Source organism: Trachypithecus francoisi, unplaced genomic scaffold (assembly GCF_009764315.1).
Source record: "Trachypithecus francoisi isolate TF-2019V2 unplaced genomic scaffold, Tfra_2.0 Lachesis_group9, whole genome shotgun sequence".
NCBI lineage: Eukaryota > Metazoa > Chordata > Mammalia > Primates > Cercopithecidae > Trachypithecus > Trachypithecus francoisi.
Window position 1 is genome coordinate 18,860,310 of NW_022681474.1, and position 22,836 is coordinate 18,883,145.

The 22,836-nt window shown below is 45.3% G+C and overlaps 1 protein-coding gene across 1 annotated transcript in view; it reads right to left on the reverse strand.

Moving 5' to 3' along the window:
* Positions 1-832: 832 nt before the first annotated feature.
* The window catches only part of RSU1 (Ras suppressor protein 1), a 257,697-nt gene continuing 235,693 nt past the window's right edge, over positions 833-22,836 (reverse strand). The window contains 1 exon segment of the mRNA XM_033209683.1: positions 833-2,038. Within this exon segment, the coding sequence (XP_033065574.1) occupies positions 1,936-2,038 (103 nt within the window). The 3' untranslated portion in view covers positions 833-1,935.

Consider the following 22,836-nt stretch of genomic DNA (forward strand, 5'->3'; position numbering starts at 1 on the left):
GTTTAATAATTTCCTCAGGATACATTCCTAGAAATAAAAATTCTGTGCCCAAGTACACAATCTTCAGGTTTTGCCACCTATCGTCAAACTGCTACAACCTTTCTGGAGAGAAATTTATATTCCCAGTAGCCGTGTGAAAGAATGTTTATTTCGTGTTACTCCTCTTGCACTTAGTACTGCCTTAAAAAATATTTGCACATTTCTCATTGTTACACATGCTTATTTTGCTTTGATTTGTATACTTTTAAAAAATATTACCAGTGAGTCTTCGATGATTGCTTCATGTTTCTGGGAGGTATTTCATTCCTGTGCGTTTCTGGAGTTTCCATCTTTTGAAAAAAATCACTCATAAGAACCCTTCATATTGTTAGATTTTTACTAACGCTTCCTTGCTGGTTTAATTTTAGGTTAAGCCTTTCCTATCCACAACAGCAGAGGCCTTGTTCTCCTCCCTGTAATCTCAAAAGCTCAAAAATCAATTAAAAAAAATTCAGGTAGAGGCAAACATGCCACCTATAAAAATGTTATCAACTCTATCCCTAAACAGGGATAGATGGGACCTGGGGAAGCCTCTTCCCACAGTGAAATGTTCTATCAGGAAGTTGTCTAGAAGCCAGAAGTTTAGACCTTGCTCTCTGGCCTCTCTGATTGAAATGCAAAGTCTGTTTCCTAATTAACTCAGAACTTGTTGCTTGATTTTGATTTTGGATTTTTATACGCCCCAGTGCGTCCTGGTCTTGGGAGCTCAATTGGGAAGTTGAAAGGACACAGCAGAGAAGGGTAGGCCCCCTCTCTAAGGCCATTTGGAAAGACAGTGCATCTTCACACACCCTTTTTTTTTTTTTTGGAGGCCTTCTGGGGTTGGCAGCCCTTTCAGTGAGCACAAAACCTGAGCTTCCATTTATTTTCATTGTCATAGGTTTCCCTGTTGAGAAGAAGGAAAGCTGCCTCTCACAGATGTTAAACAATTGATTGTTCAATGACTCTGCAACTGTGATTTCTACCCTAGGTGTGGTGTAGCCTGTGCACATTTACACAACTTCCTTGGCATCGAAGTCGCTTAGAAGAATGCTTTGATGTGAGCAGATTTTCTGCCGTGACAAAAAACATAGTTGAGGTTTTTTCTCTCTCCCTTTCACAGTTCTTGTCTACCAGCCCCTGGCAGAAATCACCATTTCTTCGGCGAAGGAATGCTACTTTCCAAAATCCTTTGGCAGAATCTCCTAGAGATTTGTTTTTCTGCTTCCTAATTTAGAAAAAGTCTTCAAAGAAAAAAAAAAAACTTGACAAATTAATGTGAGAAGAAACGAACTGTGATTTAATTTTGCATTTCTTTCATGAAAAGTTTATCATGTATAACCAATAAAATTGGACAAGATGATTTTGGGGGAGAAAAGTAAATGAAAATGTGTTATACCCCAAGATCAGACTGTTCTTTTATTCTGGGTCGACAAGTAACATGTGATACAAACTCAAGATTTTATTAAAATCATTTGTAAGTTAAATTAACAGATCTCAGTGGTGAAGATTTTTAATAAAGCAAAATAATGAGTTGTGTGAATCAACAGAAAGAGTGAAAAGTGTTAACAGTGACATTTAAATGGTTACATGATTTTAATTATTCTTTTGATAATAAGCAACCTTGTGATGTCTATTCAAGAAAAGCCTGAGCCCACTATGGAATCTGCAGTTGAATAAGAGCTTTGTTCCCTGCTTTTGGTAATTTTAAAGAAATAAATGGAAATGGTTTAAAGACCTTACAACAATCTCCCACCTACCAAAAGAATCTAAAAGGTAAGGTGGGAAGCATTAGAGAGTGAAAAGAAAAATAAAAAAGGCCACACACGCATTGTGTTTATTTGAGAGACAGAGCAAGAGAGAATGAAGTGCTGGAGAGAGAAGGTGCTGGAAGGCCAGCCGATGACAACCCCTTCCTTATCTGTTCTTGGCTGCCAGGGGTTTCCGGCTGATCTTCTTCGATTTGTCATTATTCTTCTTTGGTGGTTCTGGGTTGGCCTGCATGTGTCTGCCATAGAGGCTGCAAAGACAAGAGAAAGGACACCGTCAGATCTATTTTGCCAACACAACATAGCTTTCATTGGAAGAGCTTTCAGGAATAGAAGACTATCCAGAAATAGCCAAAGAAAACCAAAAGATCACTTCTGTGTTCTCTGGGTCATATGCTGTGTTGAACATAAAATTCTCTTACACACGCATGCCATGCCATGACGTCCGATCACGGACCAGTCTCTTGGGATTTCACACTCACTGGGAGAACTGGTCAGGCCCTGCTCAGCCGTTCTGGACTGAAGTTCAAAAGCTTATGAGTGTTTAAGTCGACAATGATAAAAATGGAATTGAATGGACGAGACAGAGTGTCCATTTAGTGAAAGGTGAGCATGATGCTTGGCCCGAAAGCCCAGGGGCTGGCTAATGGGACAGAGAGCAATGGTGTTCGAATCTGTGCTGGCTGCTCACCCATGATGGATAGCGTGGGGGTGGCTACCACACATCAATGCCACATTAATAAGTACCGCTGATTAAATGCTGACAAAGTGCCCTATAATTACGGTGGATGGCATTCATTGCACAGCGAAGCTGGCTCTGTGGCTGAGAGGATTTAACTGAACGGCAGAAGGTAATTAATCGATAATTTATGAGTAATTCTGATTAAAATAAATTAAAAGCCACCCTAAAATAAATACAGCACAAACTTCTTTTATTGATATAATTGTGTCTCCAAGAGAGCCTGGCGGGTGTCTCAGGTCCTCTACAGCAAGGGCATACCCAGCTCCACAGCCTGTAGTCGCTGTGAATGAGGGTTGGCACAGAGCCTGACGTCCCTGTACCAGGTGGCCCCAGCTCCAGTATCCACACAAGGAATATACACACTCTCTGGATGCCGGCATCTTGGGCTGTTTAGCATATACTGGCGTCTGGCTTTTTTTTTTTTTTTTTTTTTTTTTTTTGGAGTGTCTCACTCTGTCACTCTGTTCCCCAGGCTGGAAGGCAAGTGGTACGATCATAGCTCACTGCAGCCTCAAACTCCTGGGTTCAGGTGATCTCATGCCTCAGAATTCCTGAGTAGCTGGACTACGGATACATGCCACCATGCCTAGATAATTAAAAAAATATAATATATATAATATATATTATATATTTTTTGAGACTGAGTCCCGTTCTGTTGCCCAGGCTGGAGTGCAGTGGTGTGATCTTGGCTCACTGCAACCTCCGCCTTCCAGGTTCAAGTGATTCTCCTGCCTCAGCCTCCTGAGGAACTGGGCTTACAGGCATGCACCACCACGCCCAGCTGATTTCGTATTTTTCAGTAGCGATGGGGTTTTACCATGTTGGCCAGGCTGGTCTTGAACTCTTGACTTCCAGTGATCCACCCACCTCGGCGTCTCAAAGTGCTGGGATTGCAGGCCTTTAGTCACGATGCCCCGCCAAAAAAAATTATTTTCATAGACATGGGGTCTCACTATGTTGCCCAGGCTGGTCTTAAACTCCTGGCCCCAAGCAATCCTCCTGCCTTGGCCTCCCAAAGTGGATTACAGGGATGAGCCACTGTGCCTGGTCTCCAACACTAGTGTTCTGGATAACATCTGCACCATGGCTGACAGGCAGAAGGGAAGGGCTGGCAGATGGAACTGCCCAACTGATTTTGTGATCCAGGAAAGCTGGACACTATGGTTTTGAGAGGCCATGCTATATTCTATTCCAGTCTTCCAACTGTCACCTTGGAGGCAGTACAAGCAGGTTCCATCGACAGTAACTCTCACAGAGTATAGAACGCAGGGTTCAGAGCTGGCCAGAGACAGACCTACGAGCCAGGGTGTGCACATCCAGCCAGGTGCTGGGATTGCTCTCCAGGAAAAGGGGAGGCCATTCCTTTGCATCAAGAAGGTTCCATATGTACTAGACAGAACATGAAAGCCTGCAAATTGGCTTTCCACATCTGTAGGAATTTAGAGGTCTTTTTGCTTGTGTAATGGAGACAGTAGCCCTGTCCCAGCTTCAGCGATACACACAGCTTCCTTTCAGCTTCAGAGATCTTCCCTCTCTTTCCCAACCCCTTATCTGCACAGAGCAAAAAAAATATATGTATATGTATGTTCTTATTCAAAGATAGTTTCAAATTTTAAAGATTCTTTTTTTTTTTTTCTTCTTCAGATGGAGTCTTGCTCTGTCACCCAGGCTGGAGTGCAGTGGTACTATTTCAGTTCACTGCAGCTTCTGCCTCCTGAGTTCAAGTGATTCTCGTGCCTCAGCCTCCTAAGCAGCTGGAATTACAAGCGTTTGCCACCATACCTGCCTATTTTGTATTTTTAGAAAAGATGGGGTTTTGCTACATTGGCCAGGCTGGTCTCGAACTCCTGACCTCAAATGATCCACCCACCTTGGCCTCCCAACGTTCTGGGATTACAGGTGTGAGCCACGCACCTGGCCTCCAAACCGTAAGGATTCTAAAAGTCGACAGATGACTCCACAGTTCATGCCCATGGAAACCTAGCAATACTTGAGTGTAAGGAAAGGGTCTTGGCAATGATAAGAGGTCAGTAGAGGGAGAGGAGCAGTGGGAATTGAGAAGAATTGGCAAGGCCCTTTGTGTCATGTCTTGAATGAGGGAAGGGCTGAGGTGGGTGTGGGGGCTTCCCAGAAGGGGTGGGTGTTCAGCTGGGCCCTGACGATGCGAATCCAGGCAAGCAGTTTCAGAAGGGGCTGCAAAAGCTGCAGGGCCCTTCTCCTTTTTCAGAGTGAACTGCAATGTTCGTGTTTCAGTCTCTGCCTTTTTACATTCAGATCCCACAGTGTGTGTCTGAACATCCTGGAGCTGCAGAGCAAGTCACTACAAAGGGCCAGGTGGGAGCCGGCGGCCCTGAACTTGCTGTTCAAATCCTGCTTTTTACATTTATTAGATGTTGACTCTGGGCAAATGATTACCAATGTTCGCCTCCCTCTCCATGCCTCAGTTTCTTTATCTGTAAGCCAGAGATGTCGTTTGTCTTCATTGCAGGCTGGTTCGGTAAGCCCAGCACCATGGCAAACCTACTGGAAGCAGCCAGCGAGTGCTTGCTGAAAAGTAGGACAGACGTGGGGTTACAGTCGAGTGATTAAATCATCATAATTATATGATTACCTTCCTTCTTTAGGGCTGTTTCCCCTGCAAAATAACATGGTATTTTCTATCAACGTTAAATCCCCAAACACCGCTGGAACAAAGGTTTTAATCCTCTTTGAAGCAAGCAACTAAGACAGAGCTAGATGCATGGCCCACTTCCTCAGTGAGTCATCGGCAGGGCTGGATGACGCTGCTGTCCGCCGCACGATCCTTTACCTCCTCCAGCTGTGTGGGCAGAGGAGAGCTGGCGTTTTGCTAAGCGGCCATGAGTGGCCATTTTCACGGGGATGTGGCTACGGCAGTGGCGGTGTAGTCACAACAAACTCCACAGTCTGGTGTTCCATTCCTGGCTCTGCCAGTTACAAGCCACGGGGCCTCAACTGGGTAAGTAAGTGTGGTAGGCAGAATCACAGCTCCCAAAGATGGCCACATCTGATCCCTGAAACCTGTGACTGTTACTTTCCGTGGCAGTGGGGACTCTGCAGGCATGACTTAGTTATGAACCTTGAGCTGGAAAGAGAATCCTGGATGATCCCGTGGGCTCAGTGTCATCGAAAGCATCCTTATAAGAAAGCAGCAGGAGGGACCAGGTGCAGGGGTACACATCTGTAATCCCAGCGCTTTAGGAGGCCAAGGTGGGAGGACTGCTTGAGGCCAAGAGTTCGCGACCAGCCTGGGCAACGTAGGGAGACCTTATCTCTACAAAAAGTACAAAAAAAATTAGGCAGGTGTGGTGGAGCTCACCTATAGTCCCAGCTACTTACTTGGCAGGCTGCATTGGGAGGATTGCTTGAGCCTGGGAGTTTGAGGCTGCAGTGAGCCATGATCACCCCACTGCAATCCAGCCTGGCCATAGGGCAAGACCTTAACAATCAATCAACAATAAAAACGGGGTCAGAGTGAAAGAGATTTGAAGATGTTACACTGCAGCCTCTGAAGATGGGGGAAGGGGCTATGAACCAAGGAACACAGGTGGTCTGTGTAAGCCAGAAAAGCAAGGAAACCTCTTCCCTAGAATCTGAAAGATGCAACCTACTAGCAACACTTTCAGACTTCTGACCTCCAGAACTACCAGGTAACACATTCGTTTTGTTTTCAACTACTAAGTTTTTGGTAATCTGTTAGAGCAGCAGTAGAGAACTAACATAGTAGGTGGGCATCTCTGGGCCTGACAGGGTGGACTGTCCATGAGGATTCTGCTTAATTTCAACAGGAAAAATGAATTTCTGGTATAAATTAGAAAGATGGAAAAATGAAAGAACCAAGGTTCAGAGAGGCAAGGTGTGTCCCCAAGGAAAAATGGGTGTAGTTTCTATGAGTGGAAGTGAAAACAGGTTTGCAAATTGTCCCCTGGCTACTATGAACTGGCTGGTCCCTGTCGCCCCATCCTCTGAAGCTAACACTCGTGGCTTGTGTTTTGCATGGACCTGGATTGAATTTGTAGCAGTGACTGACTACAGAGGACAGAGCAGTCAGTGCCATTGAAAGACATCCTATTCCTTGCAGTTCCTGAGAGGAAAGACTGTGCCACAGCACGCAGCGCCATGCGGGGAAGTGCCAGTGTTGGTGAAAAACGTTTGTCCTGACCTCGCGTAACTTGTACTTTCCCCCCAGGGCCTTGGTGAACACAGCTTCTCCATCTCCTGCACCTGGGAAACCCCAACCATCCCTCAGACCCTGGCACCGCTGTCCCCTCCTAGACAGCGTGTACCCTCGGGGCCACCACAGCTCTCTGCTCATGTGGCACCTGTCTGGCCCTACAGGAGCCCACTGCACCCTGCACTGGGGATTCCTGGAGAACAGTCTCTGAGATGGACAATCACCTCTGCCTTCCACACCCTGCTTGGCCCTGAATGATGTGTGCCCTGGGGAACCTCGCTCACCTCCAACAGTCTGATGTCTCCATCTGCAAAAGGAAGATGAAGATTCCCAGCTACCATGGAGGGTTTGGGAGATTAAATTAGGGAAATGCTCTTGTTCATTGGGCACACAGTAGGCATTTCACAATGACCGCTGCCGCCTCTAACCTCTCGGGAAGCTTCTTTGACGCAGGCTACCGGGGCCAGCTCCTTCCATCTCTTGCAGGCTGCTGCCACGCCCTCGTGCTGCCCGGAATCTGCACTTGGGTGCAGATCTTTCTGGGAAAGCTTCGGCGGGCACTGCCACTCAGCTATGCAGCTGGAAAGTGTGATAAAGGGAGCCTGGCCCAAGGTCACCCATGGGGCTGCAGTGGCTGGTGGGTAAAATGCTCAGCCCAGGAACTGGATGAAACCCTTTGGCATGGAGCCCTTGAACATCTTCTCTCCCCTGAAACCCAGGATTTGGAGAAGAGAACTGGGAGACAATTAAGATGTGGGAAAAACCGAGGAAGAGCACTCTGAGGTGACACGAGAGGATCAATTGCTCTTCAGAGTCCGATGAACAGGCTTCTGTTGCTGAAAATGATTTCAAAGATGAGATGCCTGCGACGCTCTCAGTGGTGGGAGATGAGTGAACCAGACAGCCAGGCTCACGGGCTCTAGATCTCACGGTGAAGCCCCAACACCAACGTGGGAGTGGGCCCTGCCCTGAGCAGCCACCCCAGGAACCCCTGCTGAAGCCCACCTGTAGAAGGATCTTTGCGAAATGATCCTGGAGACTGCCTGGGTCGGCAGGCTAGTGACCTATGTGGTGTGCTGTGAAAACAGCCTGCACACAGGCCGCTTCAAGCTCCTTGCGACTGACCACTGCCATGTATGGATGGCTAAGACTGTACAGCAAAAAATTCCAGTCTACTGTACTCAGAATAACTTTTGCAACATTTTCTTTTTGTAAGCAGTATGTATGATGCATGATTTTCTATTACACGACACGTGGATTTTTTTTTTCTTCCTGAGACAGGGTATGGCTCTGTCACCCAGGAATGCAGTGGCATGATCACAGCTCACTGCAGCACTGACCTCTGGCCTTAAGGGATTCCTGCTTCACCCTCCCAAGTAGCTGGGACTACAGGTGCAGACCCCCATGCCCAGCTTACTTTAAAATCTTATTGTAGAGATAGGGGTCTCACTATGTTGCTAGGCTAGTTGTGAACTCGGGCTCAAGCAACCCTCTCACCTCGGCCTCCCAAAGTGCTGGGATCACAGGCGTAAGTGCCTGGCTGATACGTGGATTTTATTTAATATGGGCATCTTTATTTTTGAAAAAACCGAGTCTTACGTCAGATCCAAGGGTCTTACATCCCTTTGTTGCAGCAGCAAGGAAACCGCCCCTCCTCCCCGCAATGCCCTCCGCCAAGCCACTCATTCTTAAAAATGTTCTCCCTTGGCTCTAGGATGTCATCCTGATTCTTTTCTCTCTGGACACCTCATTGGTCCTTGTGTGTCTTTGTGTCTTCTTCCCATCTAATTTTATAACTTTCATGATTGTTTCTGAGCAGCCGCTCTCCAAGTCCTCATCCTCTTCAGCCCACTGGGACATGGTGGCTATCAAACCCCAAAAGGCAGGGAAGAGTCCCTCACCTCACCTTCCACAGGTCTGTCCTTCCATGTCTCTAGAACTTCAGGAGCAAATGCTGAAGTCATTTTGACATTCTCTTTTTTGGTCACCATACTAATCAGGTCTGATAGAAGTTTAGTTTCTTCTACAGTAGACGTTCTTAGCCTAGGACCCCAGAAGTGTCTGAAACTCTAAAGTTGTATGTGTATATTTCAGCAGAAAGGGACCATAGCTTTCATCAGCTCCTCAAAAGATCCGTAACTCATTAACTAGCTATTTTATGGCACCTCGTTTATTCTTATTTCCATCATCCATTCCTTTTTTTCTCCTAATCAGGCCCATGTCACATGGCCATTCAATTATTATAATGGTTCCCTCCTTGGTCTTCCTGATGCAGGTGACTTCCCTTCCCTGATCCAGGTGACTACACAGGATGTCTGAACAACTCTTCCTGGTGCATGCCTGAAAAACAGCAACCTCTGGCTGCTGGATGGGGTACCCAGCCTGGCACCTGGCACAGAGCAGCCACAGCGCAAGCGGTTGGGGGACCTGGCTCACCCAATGTCCTCTCTCTCTGCACTAAGGCAAGCAGGGCAGCGTGCAGGAAAGATGGAGTGAGTGTGAGTTCTGTCACTTACTAGCTGAGTAGCCTCAGAGTCCTGTATCTTTCCAGAACCTCTGCCATCTGAACTGGAAAAGGGGAGTATTCGCCCATTATCTACCTGGCGGGTGAACTGATAATCAGGTTGGCCTGGGCTCTCTGAAGTGTTTTGAAAAATGAAAAGAAGGCTAAATCAATCTGAGGCCTGAGATAAGCCTTTCCTGACAGCCAACATTCCTTTTGGCTTGTTTCTGTTGTTGCTGCTTATCTGTGTTATTACTGCCAGGAATGCCTGCTTAGGTCCCCTCTGCAACTGTCCGTATTCTGAGGCCTTGAGGACTTCCACAGCTTCCTCCTCACCTTCTCCGTTCTGCTGTCACAAAGCCCTACGGGATGTATCAGGATCTCATCCTTAAGTCCTTGATACATAAAGTGATTCCTGACCTTGGCGTGTTATCTCAAAACATCAGCAGGGTGCTGTGATCACAGCACGACATTTCCAATGCAGCTAACGTGCATTCATTATTCGCTGCTACAACAACCCAACGAGGAAGCTACTATTATGATCATTATTTGTCAGATGAGGAAATTGAGGCTTAGTAGCTTGAGGCTCTGATAAACCCAGGCAATGACTCCAAAGTTCAAACTCTTAAAGCACTAAGTTACTTCATCTTCCATCTGGGTTTTGTTTTCTTCAGAAGTCTACCATTTTCTGCAGGGCAGGGAGTGCAGGCTTAACTTCTTTTGTAGTCTATACACTCCAGGCACTGCTAGAAACACATTGTGTGCTATGTAAATATTGTCTTTCAGAATGCCAGGTATATGAGAGGTGCAATATGCTGTTCTGAAGTCGTTTGCTCGTGTCATATGTATCCCTACTGTTGTTTTGGGTGTTTCCATGGCAAGTCCTCATACAGACCAAGAAAAGAACCAATTTTAAAATCTCAGGATATGGCCAGTGAAAATAATGGAGAAAAATAATTTTGCTTCTAATCTGTAATCTTCTGGTAGGATCCTAAATTTAACATCTCCACAAATAGATCTGCGGACAGAGTGTGAAGCTGAGATTATTAATAAGCACTTGGCAATAGCTTTATTTCTCCTATCCGGCAGCTATCAGGGGCTGGTGACAGAACCTGAGCACGTAAATTGCTGAGCCCTAAAGAAAAAAAAATTAACAGTTACCCTAATTCCTGTAAGAAGTCTCATTAAGTCAAAAGGAAATGAATTTTTTTTTTTTTTGAGATCAAACCTCCAAGAGATGGTTCCATGCAATTTACGAATGGCAGCGTGTGTCTGTCACATTCTTCTCCATTATAACCTGCTTTCTGTTCCCAACATAGTGGAGAAAGAAAGTATAAACATGCATGTGCAAATGGCATCTATATAAACAGCCACAAGGAAATGTGTAGTTGGCTTAAGACAGAAAGCAAGCTATATGAAAAATAGGCTATAATATATAAGGCAGATTTCAAAACAGCCATATATTTTAGACTCACGATCTGCCCCACTGGAGGGGAGAAATGAGGATTCTGGAAGAGCAAAACTAACAATATCATGCACAAAAGATGCTCATTAAACTTCATCATCCTGTCTACTCTAATGATGCTTTTACTTAATAAAAATTCCCGGAGCACTTGCAAGGATATTAGGCGAGGTCTTTGGTTTATGTATCAGAGGTCCAAGCTGTCACCAGCAGGCATGCAGTTCAGGAGGTATGTTCCCTGGGGAAGGAGCTTTCACGGAATACATGCAGAGAAAAATCAATAACTGCAGCTTGCTTCCCTGCTTAAGCATTTAGGAAAATGGGTAATCCTTTTAAATTAAACTGCAAAGTGCTAAATGTTGCAATTTCCAGAATAAACTCAAAGGCAAAAAGGAAATCAGTCCAAGGGCACTGGTAAGTTTCCCAAACAAGCTACGTCCCTGACAGACGTCGTACCTGGAGTGGATTTCTTTTATTTATGAAAAGAAATAATTATTTTAGTACTTGGCATCTGCAGAGATTAAAAAGAGACATCCAACTGTATATGTGCTTGTAATACAGCGATACAGAAACCTATTCATAAATATAAGGAAGTAAGGAACTATTTTCGTATGGGCAATTTACCCATTTAAAAATTATTCTTCAAAAACACTACTATGAAAATCCACTAACTTGAATCTAGCTCTCAAAATCTAAATAGTAATTATCTAATGGACCTCTTAAAACAGCTAGCTGGATGATGATAGGATGCAGTCACCAATGACCACTTTGGTCCATATTAACATAACCTGCTTCCGATTTTATGCCCTGCCAACACAGAATTAGCTGGGGATGACTCTGGTCGGGGCAAGAGTGAGGCACCACCCCAAAACTTGAATGTATGGGGAAATAAGGTTTTCCCCTGCGTGTTAAGTAATAAAAATCAACACAGAATAGATCAAAGCGGAAACATGAAAAGTCACCCAAAATAACACCAGCATAACTCCCAGACCAGCGCGCCTCGACTCTACGCAGACCAGGGATATCAACAAAGCTGGAGAGAGAACCTGCCCACCAGAGTCAGAACTGAAAACCGGGGAGAACATGCAGGCAGTGGGGACCAGCGGCTGTGAGTTCTGTGGATGCCCTGGTGGGACTATGTGTCTAGGAGGAATCACCGAAAACAACATGGCACTGCCCACCCAGAACACGCGGTCCACACCTGCACGGTCCAGCTTCTGACCAGCTCACCTCCATATCTTCTGCCGTGACCCTCCACGCCCCTGATCCCAGCTCCTTAGGGGCTTCTGTTTCCCGTTGCGATTCACTCTACCTGGAAAGCTCATCCCAAGGTCCCCCTGAGACAGACGCTACCACCATTCCCATTTGACAGGTGGGGAAACAGAGGCACAGAGTTTAAATACTGTGATGTGACCACAGGTGTTCAGACTCCGGGGTCTGGCTGTGCTTCCCTGATGTTGGTGTCAACATGACTCAGTCTTAGGTCCGTCAGGGTGTCCTGTCACCCTGGGTACCGTAACTGGTTTACACACAAGCACGGGACCAAAGAGAGCCAACGAGAAAAACAGGCCTCATATTGGAGCTTGAACCGCGTGGGAAGAAAAGTCCTTTCTTTCCTGTTTTACTTGAAGTAGGAAGGATGAGCCCAGATCTGCCGGTACCCTGTCCTAGCACTGTGCTGAGAGCCTGCTTGGAGGAGAAACCAGCAAAGCAGAAGCGAAGGACAGAGACTGGGCCCAGGGACGTTGTGTGGGTCCCCATGCCTAAAGTCAGCTGTATTGCTGGAGGATGTTTAGTGTAAAATCATCAAATAATCCCCCTCCCTCTTAGGCCTTGTGTTCCTTGTAATCAAAGCAATGCTGAGTCCTGACGAACACACCATCTCTCTGGTCTACTGCAAATGTGAGTTCCCTAGCCAGGTCGTCTTTCCCCACACTTTCTTTGACTACGTTCATTCCCATCACGCCACTCATCACCATCTAGTTATTTGATGTCTGTTTCCTGCCTCCCCTGATAGAAGGTTCATTCCTAGAGCACCAGAGCCTTACCTGTCTTGTTCACTGTCCCCGGGACACACTACAAATGTTTGTTGGTTGATTGAATGAAAGTATATATAGCTGCGCTTATCAGGAAGAATTACAGGTATCCAAATACATGGATCCCAACTAGATCATTAGTGCCTCTGGGACAGGGACTAGGCGTAAATCATTTCTGTTTCTCCAGTGCCTGCTGCCTTGTACACAATTGTCACCCCCAAAATACGGAGTGACTGAACATCTGAGCCCAGGATCACTTCCTGATGTCCTCAATTCCACACTCATCAGGTGACTACCATCAGCTTCCCGCCTGGAGCTGTCTACCAAAGTGATGTGTGCTGTGCAGACCGAGGCAAGTGTTCCCATCTTTGGGGGCGGTTATCCTCTGTTGTGGAATTCTGGTTCCTCCTCTTACGCGATTTTCCTCAGTTTGCTGCAGGGTTTCATTTTCTTTCCTTTTTGAGACAGAGTCACACTCTGTTGCCCAGGCTGGAATTCAGTGGTGCGATCACGGCTCACTGTAGCCTCCATCTCTTGGGCTCAAGTGATCCTCCTGCCTCAGCCTCCTGGGTAGCTGGCACAAGCACGTGCCACCATACCTGTCTGATTTTTTTTTTTTTTAAATAGTAGAGGGGGGGTTTCACTGTGTTGTCCAGGCTGCTCTCAAACACCTGCCTTCAAGAGTTCCTCCTGCCTCAGCCTCCCAAAGTGCTGGGATTACAGGCACGCCTTGCCAGCTTGCAGGGCTTCTAAGGCTAAAGGGAAGACTAGGTACTCAATAAAGGTGCTGCAGCGCTACTTCATGAGGCCTTTTGGGAGCCAGGCCATTGTCCTCTTGTGGATACTTTTTTAAAGTACCGTGATCAGGGTGATTCTACTAAATTCCTTTAAGGCACAAAGGACTTTTATAGAATGTTAATTATTTTTAATGTTAATAAGAATTAGTTTAAGATACTAGTTATTTATAAAAGAATTCAGTTAAAATTAACATTATATATATATTTTTAACTTTATTTTTATAGATGGGATCTTGCTTTGTTGCCCAGGTTAGTCTCAAACTTCTGACCTCAAGTGATCTCAGCCTCCTGAGTAGCTGGGATTACAGGTACAAGTCACCAGGCTCAACTAAAATTAACATAAAAGTACTGTTTTATTCCCTTTCTGTTGGGAAAAAAAAATCAGAATGAATTTTTATTATCATGGAAGGGTTAGAGTCTTTCTGGCCACACGAGGCTCCTATATGGGCAGCTGAGGGTCGCTCGTGACTTCTGAGTCATTAAGCTGGTAATCACCAGGGCAGGACTCCTGCAGCGTGCGGACAGGAAGCTTCTCTGCCACGTTGTATATGTGAAGTTATTGAAGCCTTAAGCAATATCATGTGAAGGAAACCATGTGGGGCACACATTGTCCCATAGCTCTAGATGTAGTGACATTACACAGCTCTGGTGTCCCATGAAAAGGGATGCCAGTATCTAGAGAGAAGCCTTTGCTTTGTCTTGTTTTTACAATAAGGACAAACGGTAAAAGCATACCATACATAGTGGTAGTAGAATCACTACTGATATTCCTCTTCCTCTCCCTATTTGTGGCTGTTGGCCATCTGCTCTTGGCACTATCCCTCCCTCTCAGTTTCTCTCTGCCCAGGTGACCTGATGATTTCACCACAGCAGGTGACACATGGCCATGTGATACAGTTTGGGTCTGTGTTCCCACCAAATCTCCTGTGGAATTATAGTCCTCAATGTTGGAGGTGGTTGGATCATGGGGGTGGTTTCTCATGAATGGTTCAGCACTATCCCCTTGGTGCTGTTCTCGTGATAGTTCTTGCGAGATCTGGTTGTTGAAAAGCGTGCATTGACCCCCTTGCACTCTTTCATTCTGGCTCTGCCAGGTGGTGTGCCTGCCCCCTTCACCTTCCACCACGATTCTAAGTTTTCTGAGACCTCCCCAGAAGCAGAAGTTGCCATGCTTCCTGTACCTCCTGCAGAACCAGGAGCCAGTTAAACCTCTTTTCTATATAAATTACCTAGTCTCAGGTATGTCTTTATAGCAATGTGAGAATGGACTAATACACCACGTCAGTGGAAAGCTGGACATCACATTCAATCTAAGTTCAGGCCTATAGGTTTCAGAGTACAGGGCAAAGAACGGTGAATTGGAATTCAGAAGGCTTTGGGATTCATCCCCTAGCAGGGTGATTTGTGTTTCCCCAAACAGAAAATGAGGCGTCTGAATCTAAACAGGGGTAGTAACAATCTGGCCTGAGCACTGCTACTCCCCATCTCATATCCACGGCAGATATCGCCCACTGAGCAGGCGCTCTGTTGGAATGTGCCAGACCTCACTAAAATAGAGCACTCCAGGCAGAGGATTCAACCTGGTCAGGGTTGGGCATCTGAATGGAACTTACATGCTTTGCCCAGGAACCCTGTAGAGCACATTGCTTTAATATTAACATATTTACCCCTTAACCAAATCATGTTACATGAAACTCTACATGTAACTCTACATGTAAGTCTTGTACCTCTAAGATTCCTTCTGTGCTCTGGTTAAATTATGGCATGATAATCTATAATTGTCATGAGTTTTTCTGAGACAGAGTCTCGCTCTGTCACCCAGGCTGGAGTGCAATGGAGTGGTATTAGCTCACTGCAACCTCTGCCTCCTCAGTAGCTGGGATTACAGGCACATGCCAACACACCTGGCTAATTTTTGCATTTCTTGTAGTGATGGAGTTTTGCCTTGTTTCCTATGCTAGTGTTGGACTCTCAGACTCAAGCCATCCACCCGCCTCAGCCTCCCAAAGTGCTGGGATTACAGGGGTGAGCCACCACACCCAGCCATTATCATGAGATTTTAGACAGTCGTTGCATTATTTTCCCCTCCTCCATCGCCCATGGATTTTCTGGAAGGTGAATCACGTTCCACTTATAGAGCAGGCCAGGTGCAATGGCTCACGCCTGTAATCCCAGCACTTTGGGAGGCTGAGGCAGGAGGATCCTTTGAGCCTAGGAGTTCAAGATCAGCCTGGGAAACACAGTAATACCCCATGTCTATTTAAAAACAAAAACATAATAGAGTAATGATATTTTAAAAATCCTTAGAAATCAATGCCAGAAAATACCCAGCTACCTACATGTGCTTTATCCTCCAGGTGGGCTTTAGGCAGAAGCAGCTCAGAGAAACTCCATCTGGTACCTTTTTCCACTTCCCTGGCAAAGACAAACTTCCCCATGTAAGCCGTGTTCTCTTTGAAGTGGCAAATACTAGCCACAAACACAGCATCTCAAGTTCGTCTGTGATTCTCCTCCATCCCGATGCCAATCTTTGAGCTACTGGCAGGTGACAGGGAGGAGCCCAGCTCTGTGGGCAAGGGAACATGCTGGTGTGCAGAAAGGGCCAAGTGGTGTTTAGAAGCAAGTCAACACCCGGCAATGTGATAATGGAGAAGACATCTCTAAGAGTGCAACAGGAGATGAGACTTTGAACTCCATCCTTCTCTTTTTTCACTTTCACATTTCTGAGTTTTTTGGGGGAAAAAAATCGTGAAAAAGAATGAAGAGTTTAAAGTTTTTAAAAAAAAAACTGTAGCCCTGGGTAGATTCAGCAGACTTAACACTTTTCATCCATTTCCTCCTAGTTGAGGGACAGAGTCTTGATCTGTCGCCCTGGCTGTGGTGCGATCATAGCTCACTGCAGCCTCAAACTCCTGGGCTCAATAGATCCTCCTGTCTCAGCCTCCCAAAGTGCTGGGACTACAGGTGCGCATCATTATGTCTGGCTAATTTTTAAATATTCTGTAGAGATAGGGTCTTGCTATATTGCCCAGGCTAATATGGAACTCCTGGCATCAAACGATCCTCCTACCTTGGCCTTAGACCTCCTCCTCAGACCTCCTGGGATTATAGGTGTGAGCCATGGTGCCCAGCCTAAAATCAGATTTTTAAGTCTCAGAAAAACTGATGGTCTGCAAGTGCAAAAAGCTTAAAAATAAAGATGTCTGTGGTTTAAGGTTGATGTTAAAAATGATCTATGAGAAGATTCCATGAATCAGCAAGGAATTGAGTGGAACCCTGGCACTGCCTCATCCAGGAGCTGCCTCTGGCTAGGGGAGAGCCTTAGCCGCTTCATGCCCCCAACAGGCCCCGTAGGCTGCAAGCAAAACTGTGGCTGTGGGCGGGGAGGGAAGAGCCGAAGCTTGTCACAACAGCCCCTAGCATCCAAGAATCCCAAGTGTTTCATCTAAGAATCTCACCCACAAAACACCCCTGGAAGGTGCTAGAGCATGCTAAATACAGCTGGTGAGAGCGAGGTGGAAGTAAAAGCGTGGAGTGGCGATGCCAGAGGAGCAGGTGTCTGCAAAGCGAAGCACCTCCCGGCCCCGTACGACGACATTGGATGGAACATTCCAAAAGAACGTGTGCACCATAGTTATTTTCAAACGTCAACAAACCATGTTCCGTAACAATCGACTCCTACTACCTTGACAATATTCTCATGGAAAAGCATTCGTCCCTGAACAACGATCATCCAAGAATATTTCCATCCAACGTATCTCCCCAAAAAGGTAAAACAAGCCCTCTTTTATTTAGTATTTGCTGCACTGAATACCTCGAGTGAGTTAATTTCTCTCCTCATAAGCTTTTTCCTTTTTTTTTTTTTTTTTGAGACGGAGTCTTGCTCTTTCGCCCAGGCTGGAGTGGTGCAGTGGCCAGATCTCAGCTCACTGCAAGCTCCGCCTCCCGGGTTCACGCCATTCTCCTGCCTCAGCCTCCGGAGTAGCTGGGACTACAGGCGCCCGCCACCTCACCCGGCTAGTTTTTTTTGTATTTTTTAGTAGAGACGGGGTTTCACCATGTTAGCCAGGATGGTCTCGATCTCCTGACCTCGTGATCTGCCCGTCTCGGCCTCCCAAAGTGCTGGGATTACACGCTTGAGCCACCGCACCCGGCCAAGCTGTTTCTAAAATCTTCTTAAACACACATTAGTACATCCAATTGCAGAGAGACATTCCATATTCCACATGTCTCTACAGAACAGCACTGTCCAAAATATAATTTGAGCCATGAATGTAGCTTTAAATTTTCTCATAGTGGCATTAAAAAAAGTAAAAAAGACTGGATGGAATTAATTTTAATAGCATATTTTATTTAACCCAATATAGCCAAAATATAAATTCAACATGTCATCAATTTAAAAATGATTCCTGATCTATGTTGTCTGTAATTTGATGATGAATAATTTAGTAAATTTATTACATAAAGGTAATGATTTTTTGAGTACTATGTCTTTGAACTCTGGTGAATGTTGTAGAGTTAGAGCACACTGTCAGTCAGACAAGCTACAATTCAACAGCTCAACAGCCACCTGCAGTTGGTGGCTATGCTACTGCACAGCTGATACAGACAAGCTGAATACGGTGGAGTTGAGCCACCTTCTTGTACTTAGATGAAAGACATTTTAAAGGCTGATGGCCCCTCTCCTGTCATCCTGGCACTTGGTTACTTTTGATACTTTAGAATGGGGTGGCCAACCCTTGGGCCGTGGACAGGTACCTACCTGCAGCCTGTTAGAAGCTGGGCCTTACAGTAGGAGGTGAGTAAGCAAAGCTTCGTTTTTATTTACAGCCGCTCCCCACTGCTCATTTTACTGCCTGAGCTCTGCCTCCTCTCAGATCAGTGGCAGCACTGGATTCTCACAGGAGGATGAACCCTATTGTGAGCCGCGCATGGGAGAGATCTAGGTTCCACACTCCTTACGAGAATCTAATGCCTGATGATCTGTCACTGTCTCCCATCACCCCCAGATGGGACTGTCTAGTCGCAGGAAAATAAACTCAGGGCTCCCACTGATTCTGTACTATGGTGTACCGTATAATTACTTCATTATATATTACAACGTAATAATAGAAATAAGGTGCACTATAATGTAACGTGCTTGAGGCATCCCCAAACCATCTCCTCCCAACCCTGCTGGTCCATGGAAAAACTGTCTTATACAAAACTGGTGCCTGGTGCCAAAAAGGCTAGACATGCTGGTTTAGAGTAAGGAAGGATACACACAGGAAATCTGTTACCTAGAGTCCCATTTACCTAGAGATTTTCCCAATATCCTTAATTATTTGTAATAGTTGTGATATTGGAAAGGTTTTTAGGCCAAAACGAGTAACTCCTGAAGCCTGTAAATGCTACTTGGTTGGAGAAAATACATTCAGTCCCTCTCTTCCCCCAAAGCGCGAAAACATAAAAGCAGCTTTGAGAGCCAAAGGACCCCAGTGCCCAGCTGGCTAGAGTGCATTATCCATGAGGCCCTCCCTAGGGGCTCAAGCAGCAGTGGCTACAGGCTGGGTGCATTCATGAGTTTGCCATTTCCAGGGTGGGCCAGACTTCCTCACTCAGCTGTGCTCCTTCTCGAGTGGCCATATGACATCTAGCCTCTGGGCCCATTGCCAGGGAAGATGGGCTGCAGGGAAGTCCCCAGAACAGGCTGCAGTGGCCAGGAGGAGGGACATCCCAATCAGGCTTTTATAAACAAGATAATAAGGTGCTGAGAAGTAATAGGAAACAAACAGGAAATCCCCTGGTTATAATAGGGCTAATTGTATTTTTTAACTTCCCCATTCTTTGTTGAGGTATTTTTTTCTCATAAAATTTAGAAATACACAGCTGAAAAGAAAAGGTGAGATCCGAAGACGCTGCTACTGAGTCCCCACAGATGTCTTCATTATTCTTTTGACAACTGTTGATTTGTTTCCAAATACCACTTTGCTGCTTTCCCTGCAACAAGACCGCCCCTGACCCACTGGCCTCTTTGTGTTCTCTTGCTCTGCTTGTAACTCCCATGTACCTCCCATGTACTGAGGGCTGCCATCTGCACCTCCAGCTAACAGTGACAGTAAACCCTTTCTCATGGGAGACACCGGTATAGAGTTAACTTTAAAATACACAGCAAGCAAGACTGGTATGACTCATGAATACTGGTTGAAAGCAAGGGTTCTGGACAGACTTACTACCCAGGCTGCTTTTCCAGAGAGTGACAGAGAGTGAGAGATAATGAATATGAATGAACCTCTCTTTATGATCAGCACCTGTGTGGAAGTTACAACGTACAGCAGACTGGTAGAAATGACTTTGAAATTCATTAGTGATTCTTAGCAGCTGGGTACCCTTGGACAAGTTACCTAACCTCTCTCAGAGTGCCTTCTCCTCCATAAAATAGGACTGATGGCTGGGCGCGGTGGCTCAAGCCTGTAATCCCAGCACTTTGGGAGGCCGAGATGGGCGGATCACAAGGTCAGGAGATCGAGACCATCCTGGCTAACACGGTGAAACCCCATTTCTACAAAAAATACAAAAAAAAAAAAAAATAGCTGGGCACGGTGGCGGGCACCTGTCCCAGCTACACAGGAGGCTGAGGCAGGAGAATGGCATGAACCCGGGAGGCGGAGCTTGCAGTGAGTGGAGATCCCGCCACTGCACTCCAGCCTGGGAGGCAGAGCAAGACTCCGTCTCAAAATAAATAAATAAATAAATAAATAAATAAATAAATAAAACAAAACAGGACTGATAATAACAGCACAGAGCTCATAGAGTTGTTGGGAGGACAAAATAACAAGTACAGAGTGCTCAGCAGGTATCGAACAGGTGCTCAGCAAACCAAGGCAATGCCACGCTATGCTCAGAACTGGGGTTGTCCATTCAAATGTGGTTGAAGCCACAGAGTTGCAACATGCCTTATGGTTGTGTGCCCAAAGTTTTAGAGAAAACACAGTTTCTTTCCAAAAAGATATATATTTTTTAAATGTTGCAATATGTATGCTTGAGGAAAATAGCAAATGGCAGAGAACATAAGGAGGAGGCCTTGGATATGAAACTACCAACAAGTTAAGTCACTTTCTGAGTCTGGTTTTCACTGAATATAACACATGACCATGCCAGTCAATGCCAAAGATAATCACCAAGATGCTGCCCGGAGGGAGGCGCAAACTCTTTTTGCCCTGTCCATGGTCCTGAACAGGCAGCTCCCTCGGACTAATTGAAAACATGAATACGGGGACTGAGTACATCTTCAGTCCTCTGATGGCTGCAGCTCTCCCATTCACAGGCTAAGCTGTTCTCAAATCTATTCAGATGGGAACCATATTACGTAAGAGTCAATAATCTTATGGTAACTCCGCAGTGAAAATGTCATTTGTTGTAACGAACACTGATCATAAGTTAAGCCTCTAGCTACTCTCTCTGTTATTTTTCATTATACTGTTCCTTGCTCTGTTATATTTCAGGAGTACTTGGGGAATTCATCCAACTATGTTCGCTAGTCAGCTCTTCGTTACCCAGATTAGATTCTGCTAAGATGCAATGGAGCAATTTGCAAACACACTGATTCTTAAGGAAATGCATCAGACACTGGTTATATGTTCTCCTCTCCTGATGCCAGCAGGCAACCTTCCCCCCGCCTTCTTCCCCCTGGTTATTTGTCCCCATAATTTGCTATTTTCCTCCCTATTTATCTTCCACTCAGTTCACAGTATGGTTCTCCAGGCCCAAATCCGAGAGAGCATTAACAATGCATTTCTGGGTATTTTTTCCTTCAGTAATAACTCTTTGTTCAATTCAATACCCAGAATAATGTTTCCAAAATCATCATCGCCTCTCCCCCAGCTCTCACTTGCAAACACCACTCTGCTTACATTACAGTTATTCCCCCTCTGGCTGCTTTAAAGGACACTAACTCCAAAAGGCACACCAGCAAGGCAAAGCTGGAACTCTTCCATTTTTTAAAAAAGCCAATATGAAAAATTCATTTTACATGTTGTATATTAAGCATGAGAGTGGAATTTCCATATGTCTCTGTGCTTCCTGCTCCTGGAACTGCTTGTAAGCAGGCTGTGAGTCTCCACAGAGAGCACCTTCCTGCCACACCTTAGTGGTCATGACCAGCACAATGGTTCAGAGACTGTGTGGGTTCACGCCAAGAGTCGACACCTTGGTCGGAAACAACTAGTGGACTTACTCTAACTGGGCGTAGGGCTTCATCCCATCCCCATCTGAGCCTGGGCATCTTTCGTTTTAATTAGACTATTAGCTTTGATCCTGGTTGCCACTGTGCTGGAGAATAAAATATTACACAAACAACACCTGCAGACATCAAGAATCTGGGCTTGCCACCTTGGTGATGATTTTAGGGCAGACTTGGCTGGGAACATTCCCTTTTCAGGGAAATCTAGCTCAATGAACTGAAATGTATTCAGACAGGCATGTTGCAGTAATGCTATATTCTCTGTTACTATACTTTCCTCTTGATACGCATCAGAGAAAAGCTGAGAAGAAACTTTTATTAAAATGTCTACAGCTCTTTAAAAAAAATTTTTTCGCCCCAGACATGACATCGTGCTTTTGGTGAGTGCAGAAGACTAACTACTGATGGATGTGAAGATCACTTGTGCTGTAAAAATACATGAAACAATCTCTTACCAGGCTGTATTCCTTGGGAATTTGAGGTTACAAGGCAAAACTACTGGGCTGGATTCAGGGGTACTCACAGGGATTGTGGACAATAGCATTAAGGCCAGAAAAAATAAAGTTCAAAATATAGGTAAGGAATAATGGTAGTGCTGAGACGAGCTATATAACCCTAAAATTTAGGAACAAGAAGTACAAAGTAGGTAAGCAAAGCTCCCCTGTACTTAATGAAAATAATCGTGCTTAGCAGTTAATTCACCAATTCTAAATTTCAAAGTAGGTATAACATACAAAACCTGTAAACAAGCAAAAATAATCTGAAAACGTTGTAGGTGTTAAATCAAGAACCAGCTAGTCCATGTTCTCACTATCTTGTGGGATCTAAAAATCAAAGCAATTGAACAGAGATAGAGAGTAGAAGGATGGTTACAGGAGGCTGGGCGGTGTAGTGGGGGGCTGGGAGGGAAGGTAGCGATGATTAATGGTTAAAAAAATAGAATGAGCAAGACAGTATTTGATGAATAATTATTCACTATAGTCCCCCCACCACAAGGGAACTATAATCAATAATTGTACACTTAAAAATAAGAGTATCATTGGATTGTTTGTAACAAGGACAAATGCTCAAAAGGATAGATACCCAATATGCCACG